The sequence below is a fragment of the Acanthaster planci genome, linkage group LG12 (assembly GCF_054643075.1).
Source record: "Acanthaster planci isolate LZ-2023a linkage group LG12, COTS_SCS, whole genome shotgun sequence".
In the NCBI taxonomy this organism is placed as follows: Eukaryota; Metazoa; Echinodermata; class Asteroidea; order Valvatida; family Acanthasteridae; genus Acanthaster; species Acanthaster planci.
In genome coordinates, this window is record NC_141788.1 from 7120191 (window position 1) to 7142922 (window position 22732).

Consider the following 22732-nt stretch of genomic DNA (forward strand, 5'->3'; position numbering starts at 1 on the left):
ATATAAGCTGATTATGGCATTGCGAGTCCAGATTTTATTAACACGTCCGTGGGGAGGACACGACGCGAGTAAAGAAAACTTCCACAAACGTCAAAACTAGTCTCCTCTCAAGACTGGCTATAAAAAAAAAACTAGAGGGGGGAGTAAAGATGATGTAGCTTCCACATACGTGGACACTAGTCTCCTCTCAAGACTGGCAAAAGAAATTACATTCTCTCAGAAGAAAGTACAGACTGACTAAAAGGAATCCATGGCACATAAAACTTCTTGTTAATGGCATTTTTTTTTCCATTTCGACATCTTCCTCTCGCAAGCTCAGTTAAATATGTCAAGAGGCTCACCATTTTTTCTTATACATATTTACAAGATGTAAGAACACATTTTAACAGGAGCTGAAGCGGTCCACCGACCCTCAAAACTACAATAACACAGGACCAATCCCTCCAAAGTCAACTGCTGAAATACTTGCTCCAAATAAAATAGGCAGACTTCCCACATTCATACAAAAGTTTGATTGTCTTGTGCATGTCGTGGGTAAAGTTCCACAACACAGTAAATGCTCTGCAAATGACCACATGGAGTTCGTGGAAATCCCAAATCCCCTTTCCCTTTTCTAACCCCCATCTTTATCCAGTCCAATCCAGCAGACAGTTAATTACGCTCTACATTAAATACAACTCTGCTATTGTACATCATTGTTTCTATTTAGAATTGCACTGTTTGAATCCGAGGAGGATGCCATTTTTTTTCCCTCGGCTAATTTAATACCAGTAACATGACGTCGCTCCATGAATGCTATAATGCTGCAAAATACAGAAATGCAACTGAAAATACGATTGCTGCACTGCGTTTTTCAAACCAACAAGCCACACCTCTGGCACTCCCAGATCCAGGAATCCAACCCCCCCAGGGTTTACAAAGAAACCTGATGGTTTGTGGAAGGCCTGAGTAAAATGCCGACTTCCCGCAAGCACGAATCGTGAAAATGTTTCGAGCAAAAAATGAGTCCAGAACAATCACTCTTATTTTGGCTGCTGCTTGCTGTGGTTTAAAATGCACATTTTTTTCCTAAAATACTTAACAGATGTGAGCATATGAAGCAAGATATGAGACGGAGAGGACCCCACCCCCGGCTTTGTGTTGGTCATTGTTTCACTGGCATCTGAGGAATTCTTTTCAGACATCGGGGGGGGGGGGAGGATGACTAAGGTAACAGCAGTCCAGAGTGTGTATAGCAATTGGACATGTTGGGGGGGTACCCCTCCGTCTTATTTCTTGCTGGATATAGATGTGAGGTTTCAAAATGAAAGCGTGGAAGGAAAGAAAATCCTTGTCAAGTTAGAATTAACTGCACACTAGTCTGACTGCAATAGTTCCGTTTAGACCGCCAATTGCCGGTGTCATAGATACTTCTAATGCTGCTCATCTTCCTCTTCAAACTGGTATTATAAAATTGTAAACACAAATACCAAGGGCAATTTGGAAATACAATTTTTGTGTTCAAAAGAAGGCATCATTAGTGCCAACTTTTGGATGTATCAAGTCTGGCTTTAAAGATTAAATAACATTTAAAATCTGCTATTAAAGGCATATGGGTGAATCTAATCCTTTTTTTTTAACAAAAAGCACAATTTTTGGTCATTAGTGTCAACAGGGTCAACAAACTTTCCAATTCTACGGGTTTTCGCACTGAAGCAAGTCATACATTAAAGACCAGGTGCCCAGCACACAGCCTACAAACTATTAAACGAGCAAAATATACACAAAAACTTATTCCCAGAAGGCAAAAAACAAAGCCCACAAATTTACATCGATCCTATTCCGATATAAACATTTAACGAAAGCAATCAAAAAAATAATGACATATTTTAAGTTGCAGCAACAACAAACTAAACATGTACAATGAAGAAATATGTATTAGGTAATGTGTGCTTTGGTAGATGGTGACAAATTATGTTGGAAGATTGTCAATATGTTCATTGATATTGGTGTAGTAATAAATATCTTAATTTTGTTGAATTGCTGTGGACTAAGTCTAAGGAAAAACTATCATTTGCTGATGCACCGTCTATGAACTACTGAATCTGCCTTCCTAAGAAATGTGGACAATGCTGACAAATTCTTCTGTTCATTTTATCAAATAAGAAAAAGTGAAAAACACACACCCCAGTTGAGCATTCAAGGCAATTCTCTGGTTTGCGTTGGTCGGCTGTTTGCATAAAGAACAAATCGGAAGACGCGCGTCGGATTTCCCACAAAGAATGGAACAGAATACAAAAATAATTCAGATTTTATATATCTTATAACCACACACCATCTGCAGGATTCGATGCAGTTGAAACAAATATAATTCATGAACGTTCCATCTTAGCAAAGACAAAATACAGAAAGGTTTCCACACATACACTTACTCATGTTGTTTTCACGCAGTTAAAAAAGCCGCTGAAAATATTCATTTTTCTTACACTCGGAGTACGATTTTCAGCCGGATTATTATAAAATGTTTCTTCGACCGTTCCTCTTCCTTATATGATGATAACCCTAACCCCAAAATGCCTCTAAATTTCTAGTTTCAGAGAAGGAGAAATGTCCTGTGGACCTGGGTAAGTCCACAGAAAGTCTTCCCTTCCTGCATTGTGTTTTGCTCACAAGTCCACACCAGGTATGTAAGGTTAGCACACATGATAGGGTGTACTTTAAAGTGACTGGTCATGAGTATCAATGCCTTGTTACCAGAAATAAACTCATCCGATTGAGCACTTCTTGTGTTGACTTTTAATAACGGCAATGCACACAATGACACATTGTCAAAGCCGAGATTCAAAGTTTCCAGTACAAACTTAACATTACAAGATCTCTTACACGTACATGCTCCCTTTCAACAACCAAGTTGAAAGCGAGGCTAGACTGGCATGCTTCAGTGGCATGAAAGTGCTCTTGCGACATGAAGGCGGCGTTATGTAAGTGTTTGCTTTTGTTGCAGTGTGGCATTACAGCCCAGACAGCAACGACTGGTGGCTTGTTTATATCAGTGTTGTATTCGAGTCCAAGTCCAGTCACAAGTCCATTCACGAGGCCAGTCATAAGTAACAGGTTGAATAATGACAAGAGAAGGCTTTTGTCACAGCTCATTTAAATAGCTTGTGAAATGACTTAAGACTTATGATGGACTTACAGGGACTTGTGATGGACTCCAATACATTACTGGTTTACATGTAGAGAGAGTTATGCAGAGTTTAAATATGGTCTCAAAAAACAGCACCACAACTTCTCACAGCTCAGCTCAATTTGTAAACTTGTGCACCATGAATCCTGTGAAAAGGTTATATTAAGTAAGAAAGAATGCCCAACAGCTTCCTATGTGAAGCTGGAACAACAGATCTCAAAACCTACCACACTTTCTCTCCTTTGCTGAGCAATACTCCTGATCTTGCATCTCAAATAAATATGACATTACTTAGCAGCAACATTCGCACACAATAATGCATCAAGACTGTAATCAGTTACTTTAGGTATTTTCTCCCGATTTTTCTCTCTCACAAATTTACACTCCAAAGCTTTTCCAGTCTCTTACTGTTCTAGTTACATTTACACTCTCTCGTTCATCATCATCACTCCCAGATATATTTAAAACTCCCACACTTTCTCAACTGCTTACTTTTGGCATTAGACTAACTTTAAATTGAACATATAAGTGCGTATCTCAACTCTATAACAATCCAGGTGCAATATACTCTGGCCTGTGGCCAATTTTGCAATTAGAAATGCAGAGACGGTGAATTCTAGCCAGTCAAACACATCTGGCATCTCAGCTTTCAGCTTCAGCGATCCAACTCACGGGAGCTTAGGTTTTTTTAATTTTACAAGGCTGTCTGTAACTGGCCAAGATATGAATAAACACACACAAACTCACGTCTGACGTCAAACGCCAACGCTGCTTTGCAGGGACCACTCTACCATCCCACTGGTCACTTTCTCTTTCCCGGCCCCTCCCCTTTCTTGGTCCGGTGAGAGTGGTGAGGCGTGCCGCGCTGGCTCTGACCCCTGACCTGCTCCTCGCACCTCTCTGACCTGCCACTGCTGGATGACCCTTTGCCTGCCAGGCCACTGCCCGTCTGACCGGCCGTCCGTCGGCTGCTGCTCTGGCTGGAGAAAGATCGCGGAGTGGCTGCCCCCGAGCGGGGTGTGCTGGCACCCGACCGGTCGGTGTCTGAGTAGTAACTTGGTACATGTAGGCTTTCCCGAGATCTGGAACACATTTGAACAAAGTTCTGAAGATCAGGGGGAAATGGGTTAACTTCAAAAAAGAGGGACAGTAATTCCGGTTTTCCAAATTGTTCAGAAAAACTTTCAAAGTTGCTTTCCAAACAGCTGTGTGCAAAAGCCGTTTGCCTGCAGAAGATACAATGGAACCTCCCAGCAGACCCAGAGCCCAGATGCATTGCATCATGTTATAGCTGACAATGATGTTTGATCAGCAAGGATTTTCTGTGCTTAGCCTAGGAAGCACATCAATGACAGGAAGACTCAAAGAAGCCACGGCGAACCCTCATGTAGCCAAATCTGAAATGAGTTGAACAGTTTCACAGTGACAGAGGGACACATGACTGAACTTGGGGATGGTGAACTTACGAGTTGAGACATTCCTCTCTGTCGGGGATGAGCTTCAGGGCACGGTACAGCTCGACTGTTGTTGGTGTGTTGATGATGGTTCGTTGCCCAACTGGTGTCCTCTCGTTGGGGGGCGTTGACGGTGACTGCTCCAAGGGAAACCCACTAGGACCTGAACAAAACAAGACTGTTGCTAGGGGTCAGCTGGCTAATAGATGAAGCCATTTACTGACTCAAATTTGCCAATTTAGGTCTATTTCAGAGACTCCAGCTCCATCTGGGTCCCGTTTCGACTGTAAGAACAACAAATGTTACACAGCTAAGCCAACGTTTGAAGTCTTCCCGTGTGGTTTAAGTATTAACTTCTTCAGGGTAAGATACAACACCATAGCCACAGACAAAGTGAAGATTTCCAAATGGCCAGTAAAAAGCCAAAGAGTGGTTGGATGGTATGTGCCAGTGGCACTGTGCAAAACGAAAATTCTCAGCCAATAGAAAGACAACTTTCAAGCAATACCTGCCAAATAGCCAATGATATAAGCTCTTACATTAATACTAACTAGGATCTGGCTTTCTCATCATATCCTGAGAAAGCTTGAACCACTTTGCCCATGTTAAGATCTGTAGGCAGTGTACTGATCTACAAGATTTCTTCACCGTTCATCTAGACATTGGCCTCCTCTAAGACTCAGTTAAACGAAAAAATCAAACCAAGTAACCAAATATCAGTTTCAAGACTTACTGGAGGTGTGGATGGACTTTGGAGGTCTGAGAGGGGGTGTGGAGTTGGTCTTGGCAGTAGGGCTCAGCATCAATTGCTGCTGCAGGAAACTGCTTCGCTCTTCCTCAAACTTCTTCCGCTGATGAAGAAAGATCCCAAACACGGTTACAAGCACGGAATGGAAATTTTTCCTGATCTAGATTTTTCCTCTCAAATTTTGACTCCCCCGTTTCCCCGGTCATCGTAATTCTTACTTCGTGCCCTAGCCGGATGGCAGCATCCGTGAAGTTCCTCCGTTCCTTCTCAAACGACGCCTTCTGCTGATAGAAAAGCCTCTTCTCCTCTGCCATACTCTCCTTCTCTTCCAGGAAATGCGAGTCCTTCAGCAAGGCCATTAGGCCTTCGTCCATACTGCTGTCCTGCACAGACTGAGACAATGCACATAGCTACCTTTAGGCCTTATCCCACTGTCTGGCTCCAAGTCTGGTTTCATCTCTGGCCCTGAGACAATTTGGAAGCCTTTAACGGAGTTCCCACGAGAATCCCAAAACCAAATTCTGTGCTTTTTTTAGGGCATTCTAGGACTACAAACGAACAGTTTTCATGAGATGACGAGGTCACAGACTTACTTGAAGTACTTGTTCCTGTTGCTGGATGATATCGTGATACACCTTAACCTTGTCCTTCAAGCCGGCGATCTCTTCCTCCAGGCGTCGGGTGGATGGGCCATTCTCGCTGCCCGGCACGTTGGGATCGCCACCCGCATTCTCCTTATTCTCGCCGCCTCCGCCCCCTCCAGACAGCTGTTGCTCTTTCTCCATGCGCTGGATGCGTTCCCGTAGCCGCTGCCACTTGTCACGTAGGCTGGCCTCGATGCCTTCCCGCACCATCTCAAAGGGCATCTGGAAGTGGCCGTGGCTCAGCTCGTCCACCGAGGAGTCGTCCACGGAGGTGGTGTCCTCCTCATCGCTGTGGTCACCAAGACTGGACAGCTGTGATTATCAATGACATTGACAAATCACATTCACAGTGAACAATGATAAAAACTTTTGAACATCTGCAAGAAGCTGTATGTGCCATATGAAAAAGCTGTCTATTTATAGATGCAGGCAAGACGCCAATATCAGTAACTGGAAAACTGAAAATGACAATGACCAATGATGATGACAATGACAATGACACAGCATTAACCTTTCATCCTTGCTTCATGAGACACTCTCGACACTTCACCAGTTATGTTGAACTAATGCCCTCCATTTATAGAACATGCCTTTGACACCTTTCACATTTATGACAGCAATAACGAATAGGGCAATTCACAATAGTGCGCCTTCAACGCAACGCTCGAAATCTGTGGACCCTTTCCAAACGCGCTCCGGGTCGACAGATTTCACGCACTGTGATTGGCCAACGCGTTGCAAACTCTTGCAGGCGCACCATTGTGAATCACCCGTGTAGCTTGTTAATCCAAGAAATGTCATAATAACAGAAATTCTCTATTCCCCGCCCCCAATCATCCAATGCATCTTTCAAGCTGAATTCAATTTGACTTGCATCGGTCATTTGACCCCCAGCAAGTTTGCTAGTCGAGTCCATCTGCAATACTAAGCAGGCCATGGGTTTGAGTCCCCTCCAATCAGCTGCATTATGCAATTTTTCGCAAAAGCTCACAGACAAAAATGAGTAAGACAGCAATCGTGTTGTCACATCACTAAAGATAAAATCAACGAGAAAATCAGAATCTCATCAAATTTCCCAACCCCTGGGGCTCATCAGTCCCTTGCCTTTCCCCTCCCCACCCCCAAGGCTCATCAGTCCCTTGCCTTTCCCCTCCCCACCCCCAAGGCTCACCACTCCCTTGCCTTTCCCCTCCCCACCCCCAAGGCTCACCAGTCCCTTGCCTTTCCCCTCCCCACCCCAAAGGCTCACCAGTCCCTTGCCTTTCCCCTCCCCACCCCCCAAGGCTCACCAGTCCCTTGCCTTTCCCCTCCCCACCCCCAAGGCTCACCACTCCCTTGCCTTTCCCCTCCCCACCCCCAAGGCTCATCAGTCCCTTGCCTTTCCCCTCCCCACCCCCAAGGCTCACCAGTCCCTTGCCTTTCCCCTCCCCACCCCTAAGGCTCACCAGTCCCTTGTCCCCCTGCCGGTTGAGCAGGTCCACCAACTCCTTCTGCATGTTACTCAAGGACTCCCGCAACACCTGATTCTCCAGCATCATCTCCTTCTGTCTCTCCTCGTAGTTGGTGATGATCAGGCGATACATCTCTTCCTCATGTCTTCAGAAACATGAAATGCAAGTTTCAAATTGGTTGTGTGTACACTTTTTTTCCTTGTAGGGCAAGAGTGAAATCGAATGACGATTTGAAATTGATCATCAGTTTCAAGAACAAAATATGAACAGCCTAGTTGGTCTATGTGATAAATTTGGTGCTCCAATAAAGATAAAAACTCGGCCAGGTATACAATAACCCTTCAAGTTGAGACGTTTTGGTATTTCCACGTACTTTGTACCCGTTTTTCCTGTTTTCCATGTTGCTCTCTTGCCGTCAGCCCTTTGTAGTGAGTTCAGTATGTCCATACCTGCAATATCACAAAAAGCTTGTGGTCATTTGATATTGGTGAACTCCAACACGTCAGTTTGCATGCAAAGAGCATGTACATGCAATGGAAGAGTAAGGATTTTTGGCTCACCCATCTCGGAAAATTGCACGTTGTGCGAGAACGGCATGTCCGATTTTAACAAAATAGGTGTCCAAATGATTGCATGATGCTACCGGAAAAACTCCTTGAGAAAATGCACTACGACAAATGCAGGAGAAAAACGCTGAGTCTGCCCCCATTCCCGGCTCTTTTAAGGTTAACACAGGACAGCAAATATTTCATCAAAAGTGGGTACACCCCCTTTTTCACTGCTCCTCTTTCCCCGCCCATCTTACCTATCCTCCTCTCTTGGTTTTTGTCTGTTAGCAGCTGGTGAATCCTCTCCTTCATCTTGTTAATCTCCCGTTCCTTCTTCTTCAGGTCGTGTTTGAACTGCGTGTCGCGGTGCTTGACGATATTCTCTAGCTTCTTCAGCTGAAACCAAGAAATAACACAACGGGTCACCAACTTGAAGTTACACTCGAGACCTCTGGCTCGGAATACACGGTGAAACAATAAGCTTACTTTCTTTGCCTGCCGTGAAGAAATAAATGTGGATACAAAGGCTGCGGATCACGGTTGTAACTACATTGTATAAATGGGACTTCAACTTTGTGGATAGGATAAGCACGGATGCTTTAACGAGGATGCGTACTTTCGCTAACATTTGTCATTGGATCATTGAGACTTCCTGAATCTGTGAACTGGCCTGGCTGGAGCTGGAATACTGCCACTGGACTAGAAGGATGGGATGAGGGAATAACGCTAACACCTTGGCTGTGAAATGATACAAACCACTGCCCATTTTAGGGAGAATTCACACCTCTTCTCTGGCGTTCTTGAGTTTGGCGGCCAGGGACTTGTTCTGATTGAGATGCTGGCGCTCCTTCTCCGTTAGTGCAACGTTGTCTCTCTCTACCTGCTCCAGCCGTTCCTTGAGCCGTCCTTGGCTGGACTGCAGATGCTCCAGGTCCGAGTCGCAACGCATTTGTCTACGAGAAGATGGCACCCACTTAGAATTGGGGTCCAAACTCCCATAAATCAGGGCCAATTTCTCAGATGGACGCCAGCAGTTTATAAGGGTTGCTTAGCACATAACATACTTGCTAAGTAAGAACATTTTCCCGGCCATAATGCCAAAGGATGTATATTCTCTTCATAGCAGGTAGTTTACTTATTTTGGCTTAGCTATATTTTCTGTTTAGCAACTCCATGACACAAGGCCTAAGTTTTCAACTGATTTTTGCTCAACATGTATGTAACTGTACAATGAATTTTGTCAGCTTCGTACAATGAAGGGAGAACAAGAAAGCAACCCTAAACCTACACCAAAAAAGCTCCGCCCACCTTCCAGACTTACTTTGTCTCCATTTCTTCCTGTTTATGTAGATGTTGTTGGTGTCTTTGGATGAGCTCGTAACAGCAGTTGACCAACAGCACGACGTCAAATGCCCCTGACTGACCTCGGTCCGAAGACGGGTACAGACTCGGAAAGCCTAAGACAGTCATCTCCTGCATCATCAATAACCAATAATTAATTCACACTGCATCATCAATGACCAATAATCGTTCACACTGCATAATCAATAACCAATAATTAATTCAAAATGCGTCATCAATAACCAATAATCAATTCACACTGCATCATCAATAACCAATAATTAATTCACACTGCATCATCAATGACCAATAATCAATTCACACTGCATCATCAATAACCAATAATCAATTCACATTGATCAATCCCCTTCAGTGATATCACAACAGAAACTAAAACACTAAGACAGGTACAGCATTGAATCTACTGACCAGAAATCCTCTAACATTAAATCAGGAAGTGCTACTAGCAAAACTTATCTGCTTGTGTGTTTTGGTCTAAATATTAACCCATTAGTCACTGTATCATCTGAAACCACCCAGTCTGTTATTCTCTGTACCAATCAAACCATTCAGGTACTCAATGCTTTTTGTGGATTCACCATTGAATCAACACATTACACAGTGCACCAAGTGCTAATAAACTAATATGGACTGTATGCTTCAGTTAATCAATTTGGATAACCAAGCACACTGTACACAGTGATGAGTTTTATTCAACTCTACATGTACATGTATTTTTCTTCCATGAGGTTGTGTAATTGAAAAACTGAGGCACCTTCTACAGGGCACAGTGCCTGCCAGAGATGCACACATCTTATGGGGTAACTGCCTACATGTACATGTACGACAGTGTGGGAAAATACCATCACATGCAGTCAAACTTGACACAGAGGGCCTTTTGCCATTTGAAATATCTGTGTACCTCTTCCTTCCTTAGACACACAGGATTTCTCAATCTGTCACTAATTGATGGGCGCCTGCTCACCAGAGTGCATGCAAAATACATCAAGCCAATTTATCAGGCCAGGTGAATTGAAGCCGGTAAATACGGGCCAGAATTTGAAGCTTGCCTGTTATGTTAGACACCGGAAAAAAAGGGGGAGGTGTAAACTCTGTTTAGGGGACAACCATCCCCAAAATTTCTTGGTTTGTTTATGTTGACTGGTGAGTCAAAGACAGATGATAAATACATGTATTGGGCAAGATTTTGTTTTGATTGTTTCAATTTGGAAAAAAGTGGTTATGTGAACAAGGATCTTTTTTTTTTACAACATGCACACCGTGGAAAACATCTACATGTACAATAATAGACACTGCCGAGACAAGCCTGTTTTTTTCCTCGATAACTTCCTGGAATTGGCCCAAATTCAGCATTGTGAACAAACAAAATGGCACCTTTCTTAGGCTTGAATGATACTTGGTATAATGTTTCTCATTGCAATCCCTACAACACATGTACAGTACTGTGCACACATGCACCAGGTTTGCTCTGTGCATGAATCGTGCACGTGTGACTTTCTTGCAAGGCTAAAAAAAAAACGGGTGCTTGGAAAATTACGTGTAGTCCAGGTGAAATCCACAGGGAGGAAATAACGTCAAAGACTCGGGCGAGGGTTGTGAGCGAGTGTCAACACACCAACCCACTGAAGAGCCAACGTGGGATAGAAGCCAAGGGAAAAACGCATCGTGGGTTTGCCGAAGGAAGTGATTAGTAACAAGAGGATGTGACAGTAGTCTGTGTCATGAAACCAAGGGGAAGCACAGACTGCATTACGCACGAGTGAGGAATCTGTGCAGGCTGACTAGGCAGGTTTGGACATGTTGCAGAACACCTTAACAATGTCGGTCCATTTCATGAAGTTATCCATTATTTATTCCTCCAACAAATACATGGACATACAACAAAACAAGGTATGAAACATCAGGTACAACTTCTCCTTCTACAAAATCAAACTTGCTAGGCAGAGTTCAATCGTCACGAGTTTGGGTACAAACATGGATTTCCTGATTTCAGAGAAGTGCATTTGCATGTAAAAAGGTACAGACGAACCGAACAAGGTCCAACTCTGTTTAAAGCCCAATCCACTTCCCTTCTGCTCACAACAAGGTCTGCCTTGCACCAATACTGATAACTTCAAATCTGTCTGTCAAGATTAGCTAACAGGGTAACAACGTCTGCACACTTCACTGTTGTATGAAACCACAGAGTGAACAAAGACCGCCCAGCAATGACCTCCTAAGGTTTGTTCACCAAATCAACAGGTTAAGTTTGCGTAAATTTTTGTATGCATAGTAGACAAAAATTTAATACAGACATACAGTAGTCATGTGACTTTATTCCTTTGTGCATGTGACGCTACTGCTATTTTATGGACCAATATAATGCATCATGTTCAAAACGCCAAAATTAACATCATGCATTTAATATTCATGTTTCATTCTGTGGTAAAGACTCTCAACATTTTGCAACACTGTTTTTGTCTTCAAGTGCGTTCAATGGTACAGTAATAACAACGCAATCCTTGTATAATGTACCTTCTTCACTACATGTACATTCTGTAATAACAAAGGCAACGCCGTTGTCCGGACACTTGCAAGAAAGCTGTGTCCAATTCTCCAGACACTTGTTTTTTTAAAAACCTGCCAGGATAATTACGTTTTTTTGTTTCTTATCTGTAAAGAAAGAGACGAGCACTTTGTATACCAACCTGGTCTAGGTATGAGACACACTGTTCCAGGTTGTCCTTATTGCAGAACGAGGGTCCGAACGTCTGGGACAGCCGCCGGCCAGAACGAGGCGACGTGAACAGCAGACCTGACCGGTGACTGTGGTGTTGGGTGTGGTGGTGGTGGAAGCCTTCGTCCGGGCTGGTGGTTGCCTGGAGGGTGTGGCTCCGCAGGTACTTGGAGACAAAGTCCTCGTGGGCAGGCGTGTGGCTGGCAGGGGTGTGGTCAGGAGGGACGTGGCCAGTAGGGGCGTGGCTGGTCGAGGTGTGGCCGGCAGGGGCGTGGCTCCGACTCCATGGGTAAAAAGCGGACGAGTTCTGCGCATCCCAGCCTGCCATGGTTGACTGGCTCTCTACAGAGAGCATTTAGTCAAACTGGTAGAAAAATGACAAACAACATTGTTGTATTATGTACATGTGAGTCTTGAATTGGAATAAAGACTGGAAAAACAAAAATGGTTATACATGTAGGTGAGATTTCTGTGCAGAAATTACAGAATTTAGAGACAGGGGTGTGAGAGGCCACTTAACAATTAAAGCTGAAGACACCTAACACAAAGCTGAAATGTAAAAAGTTCCCATACTTTTGTACCGGGGGTACATACATGGACCAGGTGTACAAAAAAGCTGAAATTCAGGGTCAACATCCAAACCAAAGAAAACTGAAATCAGCTAAAAAGCTGAATTCTCACACCTCTGTAGAGAGAACAGTGAAATTTCCGCATACCAATGCTGATTTCAATCTAAGAGCGAGTGCCACACTTATAGTTCCTTCTACCATGCACGTAAATATACACGTACATGTACAGTACTTAAACTGTGCAGACCTCCAAATAATGCCAACCCCGCTCAAAATACATGTGTTCAGAATGCAGAAATGTCATGAGCCATGCTTACTACGGCCCACACATACTGTACGCATCGCCAGTAGCCATGGCAGGATACAGTGTACACGTCCTAGGCAACTTGAAAGCATTTATCCACCTGCACTCACCATATTACACATTCCTGCATAGGAGAGCAGTTTACCTGTGATTTGGACGGCTCAGCTGTCGCAAGCAGCAAGACAAATCTATCTGTCCTCAATCAATGATAAATGATTCACAGGATACAGGTTACCAATTAAATTTGACACCTTCCGCACAATGGGTACCGGCAATAAACTGAGTGAGGCTGTAACAACGGTGCATTATGTAGGGGCGGTGAACACTGAACGTTACCCCTACTTGACTTGGACATGATCATGCCATTCCTATCAATCAGCAGGCTGTGTCGCAGTGGGTCCACACGGCCGGCCGTAAATTGTCCTAACTTTCAGGAGTGCCATAAATATCAATTTACCCTCCTCAAGGGGTTTCTGCTTGAATGTACGTGTAGCAGTGTAACTAACCCTGCGTAAATGCATCTGTGTTCTTGTACATTGTACAAACACGTTCATAATATGTTCATGGACAATGGGCATGTACATGTACATACATGTACATGAAGTGTAGGCCTACTCAAGACACTTTGAAGATGTATTTTCGTGCTTGTTCATGTGATTCTATGCAGTTAACATGCACCGAGTGTCCACAGTGCCACGAAAGGTGGGCATATCAAAAGACATGCATGTCTTCCAATGCATGTACATGTATGCATAAAATTGTTAATTATTTGCTTTTTCTGGGTTTAAAATGTAGGTGTACCTGGGCTTTCCAGGGCAACATTGTGGGGGAGATTTTTTTCCCCTGTAAATCCCTTTCTTATGTTGAGTTTTCCTCAACTCTTCCACAACATCTGTCCACCATCTGACAATGTGACTTTACGGGACACTTTTCTTTCAATAAATGTGGGGGGGGGAAGGGGTAGGGGGTCGAGGTGTGTCACTGTTGACAAATAAGCACCCCTGGGTCAACCACTTCAACTCTGGTCTTGATTTGGGACCCTTGCTGTCTCGTCGAGCCAAACAGTGGAACTGCATCGAAAAAAATACTCTGACAATTTATGAACATGTCAAGTAACCCCTCTGACCTCTCCACCAGGAATTACAGTTAATGGCAGGATTTGGTAGGGATTTGCCTTTCATGTATATATGCGAATACATCTGTTGCTCAGGGAATTCAACGAAAACTTGCTGGGGAAATTAGTGACACTGCTGGGGAAATCAGTAAAACTTCTGTGTCGGGCTAGCAATAAAACATGTTAAAAATGTCAGCATAAGTCAGATGCTCATAATTTTTTTTTTAAATGTCTAAACACTACTTTAAGAAAAAGTACAAGGAAAAAAAAAAGGCCTACGGAGGAAAATCAAAACAAATGCAGTACAAATGATACATGTATATCCCTCCAAAGATGATAAAATATACAGTACATGTAGGTTCGCTATTACAAGTAAATGACTGTGTGCCCCAGTCACTTGAGTAAATATAATGCAAGAGTATTACCTTTCATTAAAGTGTGGCTTCTGTTGTGACCATTCCACATACATGTATAACGGCATCAAAGATAAATGACAGAAATACACACCACTATCCTTCAGGTACAAAATAAACTCAGTACCTTTTGCTGGCACAAAATTTACCAACACTGTACATGTACTTCTCACCAATACATCAGATCAGACTTGCACAAAAAATCAATCTTCCTTTACATTCAGACCTTGCATTGTGGTCAAAATTTGCATAGCTTTTCCCAAATATTCAACCATCGCTATGAGCACTTGTTACACAGCATATTGTATGGAACTGGCATCATTAACCTCTGTTGCCATGGTGACGGTCCAGGCATACCAGGTTTTTTCTGCACCTGTTCTAATAGCAGAATTAACATTTTTTGGAACGTGATCAAGCATTTGGCAGACCTGAGTGGATCAATAAAGCATGGATTTTTTTCAATTGAAAAAATTAACGAGGCTGTCTGAACGACAATAAAATAATGTATAGAGTCAGAAGTTGTCAACTGTGTGCACAGCATGGGGTAAGAATGCTAAAGGCATATGTACATGTACACGTATATGTACATGTACATGTACACGTATATGTACATGCGTGCATGTAAAGTTGGTACATGTATGTGCAGATGGACCAGTCTCAAGGCAGAATGTCATTGAATGTGCACTGTATTATCAAACCCAATTTCAGGAAATCACTGTTTATGTTTTGATATAAATTTAATTTGTTTTTAAAACATGAGGCTAAGTGAGGGGTCTTGAAAGCTGGGCTGTGAATGTACATATTCCATCAATGCCAAACTTAACCTTCATCCCCAAGACTCTTCAAGTCACCTGGAAATTTGTAAGGAATTTGCAAGCTTGGCCTAACCCAGGGAGGCAGGGTCTCCCCTGCATTACCTAAGATGAGGCTTGTTGTTACAATTTGGAAGTTACAGCAAACAGAGTTCCCGGGGATTTTATACAAATTGGAATTTACTGGGGATTAATTCCTCACAAAAAGTCCCCACATGTTGACGCTACAGGGAGAGTTAGAATTGAGGACATCTGCATAAAATGCTTGAGATTAGAAAAATAACTTCTGGCCAATGCTCTAGCCACCTTGGGCGGCGCCAGACGGCACTGCCCGGTACAGCAAATTTCCGCCCGACTCTCGGGTTCAAATTGTGCCGCCCAGCAGGGATTTTCAAAAAAATGAACTGAAATATTACTAAAAATCATCATTTGATCGTATTTCTGTAAAGAATTCCTGAAATTCCGATCAAACAATGACCAACACAAAGGGGGGGGGGGTTTCTCTCCATCCCACATCTTGCTTAAAATGCTCAAGTCCAGTACTTCACTTGAAATTAACGTATTATTTGCAAACAACTATGGTACCTACAATTTTACAGCTAACTTTGCAGGTACATGTACCAACATTGAAACTCACTGAAGCAATTATCTTTTGCATAAAACAAGTCAGATCAGCCAGAATTCACAGAAACCCACCTACACATGTACTGGTATACATACGTGACAGAGGATTCAGAAAAAAAATTGAGAAAAACAATGTAAAGCTATGCAAAACTCTGCAAAAATGCTTTCAATCTGTAATTCTACACCAGGGGGAAAAAATGACAAAATCGGCTGATTCAATGATCAGTTGTTGGCTTAAAGTCCAGTTCAGAGAACAGGTGATCTCAATTTCACACACAGTGATCCCCTACTGAGGCTTTGAAGCAAAATTCAGTTCTGTGAAAACAAGAGTAGCTTTCAGCAAATGAAAAATACAATATCCTTCAACAAAGGCCTTTGATGAATTGAAAGTTCAACAGCACCTGTAAATATGCTTGTCTGCTCCCAGCTATCGGCCATGACAATACGAGTGATTGTGGCATTTGTTTACATTTCCAAACTTCCAAGTTCACATCATAAAGGCTTCAATGCAGGTGACTTAAAAATGGCCACTTACTTTGTCACGTTTGCGTGGCCACACTGCTTTTTTACTACACAGGGCAATGTAGAAAAATTACATACCTACATGTACATGCGCAAAACTGAAAGGTCCCTCTGTATGTAAGACAAACTAAACTCAAAATCACCAACAGAGGTTTCTTTACTAGAAAATCAATACTTAATCCTGCCAAAAAAACAATGTCCTTGTGGAAAAAATCTTTGAAATTACACGTGTCCGCACACTATAAATGTAAACAAAAATCAATGGATCTGGACACAAATCAACTACATGTACCATAAACATTGTAACTACCGATGCCTAATGCTACAGCAATTTGAGTACTGTCACACCCCAGTTTACATCCATCATTTCCAAGTTTAACCCTATCACACTATACACAAAGTCACAGGCCCTCAAGGATTTTTCAGCTGTGAAATTTACCTGGCAGAAGTGTTGTTTTCTTAAACCAGGACAGCAAACCATGCAAGCGGCAGAGGTACATGTATTGCCTCGTATCTACCTTCTGTGTACTCAACTTTATTTCTCATTATTTTTTACAATGCACAGGTCCACGTGGATTGGTTGCATATGTCGCAAACATGCATGAAATATTGATCACCAGGCAATTATTTCTGCTGGTAGGTTGTTCAGAGAGTCCCTGTCCCAAACAATGCCCCTCGTATCGTAGCTAGGTGACAGCCTCATCGGAGGCATGTTATCCAGTGGCATAGCAAGAGTTCTGCCTGTCTATAGTGGGATGACAGGAGGAGACAGCTACATGTAGATAATACCGGGGGGAGGGGGAGGAGAGTCCAATATCTGTTAACCCTAACAGCGATGAATACTACAAAGTACTGCTTAGTAGTAAAATGTACATGCAATATACAGTGCTGTCGCTTGTAAGAGGACATGACCTTATTGTTCTCTGAAGCCATAAAATACAGTAGATAAGACAATGTTCCATACAGTGCTCTGGCACTATGAATGCACAGCTTACTGTTCTCTGTACGAGTAGCAGTGGAGGGTGCCCGAGCTAAAAGTAGTCATTTGTAGGGCTAGGTCCTCCAGGCTGAGACTAGTGCTTAGTACTTTGTAGTACTGAGTACTGCAAGGCAAATTTTATGCAGAACCTGTAGGGTTAAATCCATCCACCAAAGTCACTGAAGTTACAGGTATGACAGTGTTTTATAATAATGTAGTAATTTCCAGTGTCAGTGCTGCTCAGTGTTATAATTTGTCTCATGAATATTAATTTGAAAAAAGCAATGAATGAACAGCTTTATGATCCAACTTCACAGCTACTTACTAATATTGCTAGATTTGGGTACATGTACATTGTATAATATTTGTAACTTAACCACTTCGCGCCGGTGGCAGTTATCGATGTTGATGATGCTAGGGTGGGATAATTATCATTTTTTTCTGTTTTCAAAATTCTTTAAAAATTCCTATCTTCATTTATTGGACACTTACACCCACATAAAGGACTATCTGGTGGCCACTCTAGTCTGACAGACAAAATCTATTGATGCCTGAGTATTTCAGCCAGGCCTGCAACCTTGTCAAAAGAGACCAGATTGTGTGGTGTTATATAACTTTCTTTTGTTCACAAATCTGGCACAGTGCACTGCTGACCTCTTTTCAATAGGGGGCAGATTAGCATGCAGCGGTGCTGTGTGGCTCATCACTGCGATGGTGGAGCGCCTTTGTCCCCGGTGGTAATCCGCTCGCACAGATGCCCAAAACCGTGGTATACTGTTTCAAAACATGGCTGGATTATCTCCACTACTGAGGGTGAAAAAATGTCAGTAATGCCCAGCAGTCTGGTCTTTTGTTCCGAGTACGGTCTTTTGTTACAAGGCCCAGTTCCCTTTGTCCGATTTCGGAGACTCTGGCCACGCATATAAAGCATACGTGTCCGGTACCAGAATCCCCGGCAGGAAGTGGTTAATATTCTGCACAAGCTTGCCAAATTTCTAAGGGGGTAGTCGATTCTCAGGGGAATCGACCACGGCGACGGTAACAATTTTTCCAGGGCAGGAGAGATGTTCATCTCTCCCACGTCCACCATCTCTAACTATACACTGCTGACATCATCCCTGTACTAAAGTCGGCACACCGCCAGCCAAACCAAGCTGAATCTCAATGCTGATTGGTCGATCCTCGCTGCTGACTGGAACAGCTGTCATGGAACCCCAAGTGAAGCTTGGGGTGGCATGATGCCACCATTTACATATTCAACAGTTGGTTGTTAAAGTAAGAGATGAACGTTGTCCTTCACTTGATAAAATATGAAGCCAATCTTCACCGTCTTCAACTTTGTCAATTTGTTTACTGTAAACATTCCTCTCACAGACAAGATCAAGTGGTTGTAGGAATTCTGAGGGGGGGCTGAGGTGCACGACATGTACCGTATCTGGCACTTGTTGAATTAAATAATAGGCCTACAGGTTTAATCTCTCTATAAAATGAGCTAAACAGCCAATAAAATAACCTACGGCCAATTCTGAATTTCAAAAAAAATTTGAATTAGGGCCTAAGTAGCTTACAAGTTACTCAGTGTTTCCGATTTTATTTTATCAAATTGTTTTAAAATTTTAATTCATTTTCAAATTCACCATTGTATTTGTTTTCATAGGCATGATAGGCGCAGTGTGGTTGCTACCCGCAATTCTGTGAAACTCATGGATGTCTGCGCTGCCCAATAAGCACTGCCCAGTCATTCGAACAAATGTGATCAATATTTCAAGTTCCCTTCTGCCCTTGCATTTTTGTTGAAATCTATCCCAGCAGTGAAAACCCTATGATTCAGAAGTCAAGACAATTGACATAAGCCTATACGGTACACCATCTAGCCCCGTAATTTATGAAATAAAATCAAATTTCAAGTCATTTCATTTGACATAAAATGAAATTTGATTAGCCTACAATCAATCAAAGACACACAGTAACTTACACTTTTTATAGGCCTAGTCCATTACAATAATGTTTCGTACATCATGCCATTGCACATCATGTTCATGCACCCGGCTTTTTAGTTTTACTGCATCATGTCTGAGGAGTGAACCGTATTTTAGGAGTGCATCACATATCAAACACTCGTTGAATTTAACAATGGTCATTTCTAGAATGCTACTTACCTTTGATTTATATGTGTTGACTCATTGTGCTTCAATTTCAGTTCCAAAATACTTTTAATGCAATTGAAGGAGACCATGCATCGGGCATCGGTGGCATAACCAACCTAGGAATCGGAAGTGTGAGACCGTTGCACTCCCAACTATTATCCAACGTGCAGTTAGTGTCAAAATGACCTTTAGATTTAAATTTGTGTATTAAAGCTTGAACTGTCCACCAAAGGAGAGTATTAAGCACCACATTTTGTTAAGAAGTCGCTACTGTTGTTACTTTCATCCTTGTTAAAGTAATTTATATGTTATGTGCTAGTTTTTGAATGCTCTAAATGCACGTTGAAAATCCTTACGTGGAAACACGATCGCTGTCACTGCGCACGCGTAAGATCTAAATCTTCCCGGTAACTTTTGATTGGTTAGGGCAGAACCAATGAGACAAAGTTGAAAAAAAATTGCTGTTCATTTTCCGTCTTGCCAAAATTGCTAATTTTACTGTCGGCATACAAATGCAACACACAAGGCCATTAACTGGATTGACTTATAGTTTGAAACACGAGATTCATCTTTACTACACAAACATGTATGCTATTGCTAACGTAATGGTGTGTTAGGCTAAGGAGGGCGCTATTTCAAAAATCTAAATCTATTTTCATAACGCCACTAGGTTATATAATTCAGCGAGAAACAAAATGAAAATAAAAGATATGATTAATGTTATACTACATATCAATAGATTGGGATGAAGAAAAAAACAATAATCCATCGAAAATTATGGGGGCCTTTTAAGAAGCCGAGGGCTTAGTCCTGTTAAATGCCTTTAACAAATTTAAAAAAGAAAGAAATCGAAAACAATACGGAGACAATAGGGAAAACACGAATTCAAAATCTGATTAAATTAAATGGGACTGTGACAATGTGTGGTGTGTAGCCTCAAAATCATTCTGTTGACCGTATTTAAATTTTTCAGGAAGGAGGATCCTCTGTCTAAATGGTCATTCAGGGGGAAAAAAAGATGTTTTGACATGCTGCCGGTAGTAAGGGTATTCTAAGTATTTTTTTAAAACAACTCCAAAAACTTGACACAGAGTTGCTGTGTTGTGGTGGACATCCAGGGTTTTACTGGGAAGCATGGAGAGCATATGCATGGCATGGGGGGAGGGATGCTTGCCAATCCCTTGGAGAAATTTAAAAGAGACGAAAGGGGACGAAAACCACCAATTGTCTTGCAAAAAGCTGGAAGTTGGCCCATTTCACTGTGAATGCTTTACCAATTCACAAGTTGCTGATACCTCTTGTTGTAATAATATAATTACCTTGATGTATGTTTTTATTTAATTTTTATTTTGTAAATTCAAATGTAATTCTGCCTCTGGGCCACGAAGTTTGAATGTTTTTAAATAAACAACAAAGAAAAGAGAAAAAGCCGAACAAGAAGACAAACGATTGGTTCCAACATTTTGTTTGTGTTGAGGGCAATTCTTTTGTGTTGATGGCGTTGCATCATGTTTGCGCGAAATTTATCAACACTCAAAGCCTGTCCCTTCTTTGCCGGTGAGGAAGTGCTTTTAATCAGGGTATTGACTGGTTCTCGGGTCAGGTTTAGACTGGTTCTCGTTCCCCTTTACAGACGTCCTCCGACCGTAGGGGCCGGTAGCTTTAATGAATCCGGCAGAATCCTGCCGAGTGTATGTAAATGAGGAAACGACGCCCGCAAATCAAGCAAGATCGAGCTGATAGAATATTTTGCTTTTTCCTTTTTGTAACCCCCCCCAAAAAAATCGCCATGAATTGTTCATTTAACTAAAAATTAACACAGTAACCACTTATTTGAGATAAATTGCCGTAAAATGGTTTACTGATGCCTAACATTGAAAACAAATTAGCACACTGTGATCAACAGAGGCTTAGCAAGGATAGGTACTTGTGCTTTATTCGCTTCCCTATGGCACAAATAGCATGAGGAACTGAAAGCGCCATAAAAAAGATCCTTGCTGAAAAGTAATTCATGTTAGATCTGTACAACATCCAAATTGTCAGGGCTAATCGCACCTAGCAGCCAGCTACCGGGACAGTGACCAGTCCAGCATGTCGGGTGAAACCCGACACGCAATGAGGCACAACGTGCGCAGAGATCAGTGAAAGCATCTGATGATCGGCCTGTTAGGTCAACAAAGCCAAGCACAATTTAAAAATAATGAACCATCAATAATGCCTCCTAGTGTCCAAAAGTGTCCAACCTTCCCCGCTGTTCCATGGTATCCAAGGCTAATGAATTTCCGTGCAAATTTTGGACGTAAAAACCCCACCGGTGTTACAGCTGAACAGCTTCACAGTCTGATTAGTATTTTGATTTGAAAGACATATTATGATAAGTAGTCTGGGAAGATTCTCAGGACAATGCTACTTAGGAGTGGAGCCTAGGTGTCAAGTCAAGATTATTTGTATAGTTGATTTAGCTAAATTTACTTGCTTTCAACAAATTTAAGCAAAACTTTTTCACAACTTGCCAAAGGAACAAGTTGTGCTTCGACATTATCCAAAAATTTTGTCACCACAAACAATTTCCACAATTTTGAAACCGCAAACCCACTGTAAGAAACCTAGATTTCTCTCCCCTTTTTGGTGACCGAAACATTTTAAAACCAGCCACGGTTATAATGAATATGTTATATGAACTGCATTAATTAGGTTTTTGGGTTGGAAGGAATCCCAATTGAAACTTGACTTTTTTAATAATTATAATGTTACGAAACAGATACAGTATCTGGTTTGTAGCAGGTTTTTTTTTTTTTTTTGGTAATCAGGCACTTTTCATCCGAGAACCATTTTCTTAACTTGATTGGCATGTCTGGAATCGATAGTGTTCAACAGAGGACGAATTTCACTTTGATTAGCCCTCTCCTAACCTGTGAGGTCACCTTTTGTGCAAAGGAAAACGTCGCTTTGCGCCACTAAAGATATTTTCTTTGATACTGAGGACTTCAGCCCAAAGATTTGACAAGTTTGAAATTTGGGCCATTTGGCCAAAGTCTTTGTTTCTTGGCGTTACTTTCTCCCTTATCTAACTTTAAGTTTCCATTACTTGATTAATTATTGAAGAGCTGGAATGGTGTTAAAAACTACGTCCAGTTTGTTTGTGTGTATGTGTTTTGG

The 22732-nt window shown here is 42.1% G+C and overlaps 1 protein-coding gene across 5 annotated transcripts; it reads right to left on the bottom strand.

Moving 5' to 3' along the window:
- Positions 1–247: 247 nt before the first annotated feature.
- On the bottom strand, positions 248–19702 carry ssx2ip (SSX family member 2 interacting protein). Of its 5 annotated transcripts, none has more exons than XM_087144263.1 (12): positions 19586–19702; positions 12061–12453; positions 9333–9484; positions 8796–8964; positions 8269–8407; positions 7837–7912; positions 7458–7608; positions 5962–6324; positions 5587–5760; positions 5354–5471; positions 4633–4783; positions 248–4248 (listed from the first exon to the last, which is right to left on the bottom strand). In XM_087144263.1, the coding sequence occupies exons 2-12, from the start codon at positions 12442–12444 to the stop codon at positions 3969–3971; spliced, it is 2157 nt and encodes a 718-aa protein (XP_087000389.1). In that variant the 5' UTR covers positions 12445–12453; positions 19586–19702; the 3' UTR covers positions 248–3968. The 5 variants fall into 5 exon arrangements, with proteins under 5 accessions (XP_087000389.1, XP_087000390.1, XP_087000392.1 ...); XM_087144264.1 differs by lacking the exon at positions 19586–19702 and adding an exon at positions 16887–17016; XM_087144266.1 differs by lacking the exon at positions 19586–19702 and adding an exon at positions 14502–14657.
- Between the last annotated feature and the right edge of the window lie 3030 nt (positions 19703–22732).

Bases quoted from the DNA above. Each gene is read 5' to 3' on its own strand.
- ssx2ip (XM_087144263.1), bottom strand. From the start codon at position 12,444: ATGCTCTCTGTAGAGAGCCAGTCAACCATGGCAGGCTGGGATGCGCAG. The intron at 5,761-5,961 runs GTAAGTCTGTGA...GCATTGTCTCAG, and splicing joins AACAGGAACAAGTACTTCAA to TCTGTGCAGGACAGCAGTAT. The intron at 5,472-5,586 runs GTAAGAATTACG...TTTCTTCATCAG, and splicing joins CCATCCGGCTAGGGCACGAA to CGGAAGAAGTTTGAGGAAGA.